This window comes from Eimeria mitis, genomic scaffold (genome assembly GCF_000499745.2).
Source record: "Eimeria mitis Houghton genomic scaffold, Emh_scaff2458, whole genome shotgun sequence".
Classification (NCBI taxonomy): Eukaryota; Apicomplexa; class Conoidasida; order Eucoccidiorida; family Eimeriidae; genus Eimeria; species Eimeria mitis.
In genome coordinates, this window is record NW_013570795.1 from 497 (window position 1) to 1,486 (window position 990).

At 42.6% G+C, this 990-nt stretch overlaps 1 protein-coding gene across 1 annotated transcript in view; it reads right to left on the reverse strand.

Annotated features, from left to right (window-relative positions):
* EMH_0054080 (uncharacterized protein) overlaps nt 1-676 on the reverse strand; it is a gene marked incomplete at both ends in the record, with an annotated part of 928 nt that extends 252 nt beyond the window's left edge. Inside the window, one exon of the mRNA XM_013497076.1 lies at nt 244-676. Within this exon, the coding sequence (XP_013352530.1) occupies nt 244-676 (433 nt within the window). The remainder of the gene's footprint in view (nt 1-243) is intronic.
* Nucleotides 677-990: the final 314 nt, after the last annotated feature.

Below are 990 nucleotides of genomic sequence, written 5' to 3' on the forward strand. Positions count from 1 at the left end.
GATGAAAAGCCATTCCTAGTTTGTGTTTTCTTTCTTCTTGTGTATTTATTTTTTCTTTTTCTTTTTCTTTTTTTTCTTTTTCTTTTGTTTCTTTTTCTAGTTTATTCTTTTTATTTTTATCTAATATGTAATTGGATTTCATCAATAGTATACATGATACAATATCTCTCATTTTTAATAATATATAACTTCCTGCTGCTGTTGCTGCTGCTGCTGCTGCTGCTGCTGCTGTTGTCTTCTTACATGGTGCTGCTTCTTCTTCTTGTGGCTGCTCCCATAGAAACTGCTGCTGCTCCTCCTCCTCTTGCTGCTGCTGCAGCTGCAGCACATCCTGCTGCTGCAGCTGCTGCTGCATCTGCTGCATCATCAGCAGCTGCTCTTCCTCCTCTTGCTGTTGCTGTTGCTGCTGCTGCTGCTGCTGCTGCTGCTGCAGCATGCAATCTGCTGCTTTACTCTCTGATGATAACGCCCACTCTATGCCTTCTGTTTTGTCTTCTAATAAGAGAAAATCAACGGGCTCTTCGTGCTCATGCAGCACCTGCTGCTGCTGCTGCTGCTGCTGCTGCTGCTGCTGCTGCTGCTGCTGTGGAGCGGGAGACTCCCCCGGGGCTTCTAGAATACAGCTGTCGTCCTCCGCAGTCATGAGAGAAGGAGATAAAGAGTAAGAAACTTGCATTGATGTTTGAAGCCAGAGATAAACAAACGCCAATGCATGCAGTAGAAAGAGAAGATATAAATAAAAATAAATACACCGCTGCTTCCTCCTCTCCTACTACTGGTGATAATAAGAACTTATAGATGCATGCAGCATCAGGAATTTATTAAATGAATTGCAGTATACACACGAAAAGAGCTGACATCTACGCTGTGTTTCTCCTGCTGATAGAGGAGGTGGTAGAGCCGCGATGCATGCATTCAAGAGAAAACTGCAGGAATATATGAAAACTAGGAATACAGGAAAAAGAGGAAAATATTTTCAAAAAGAATATC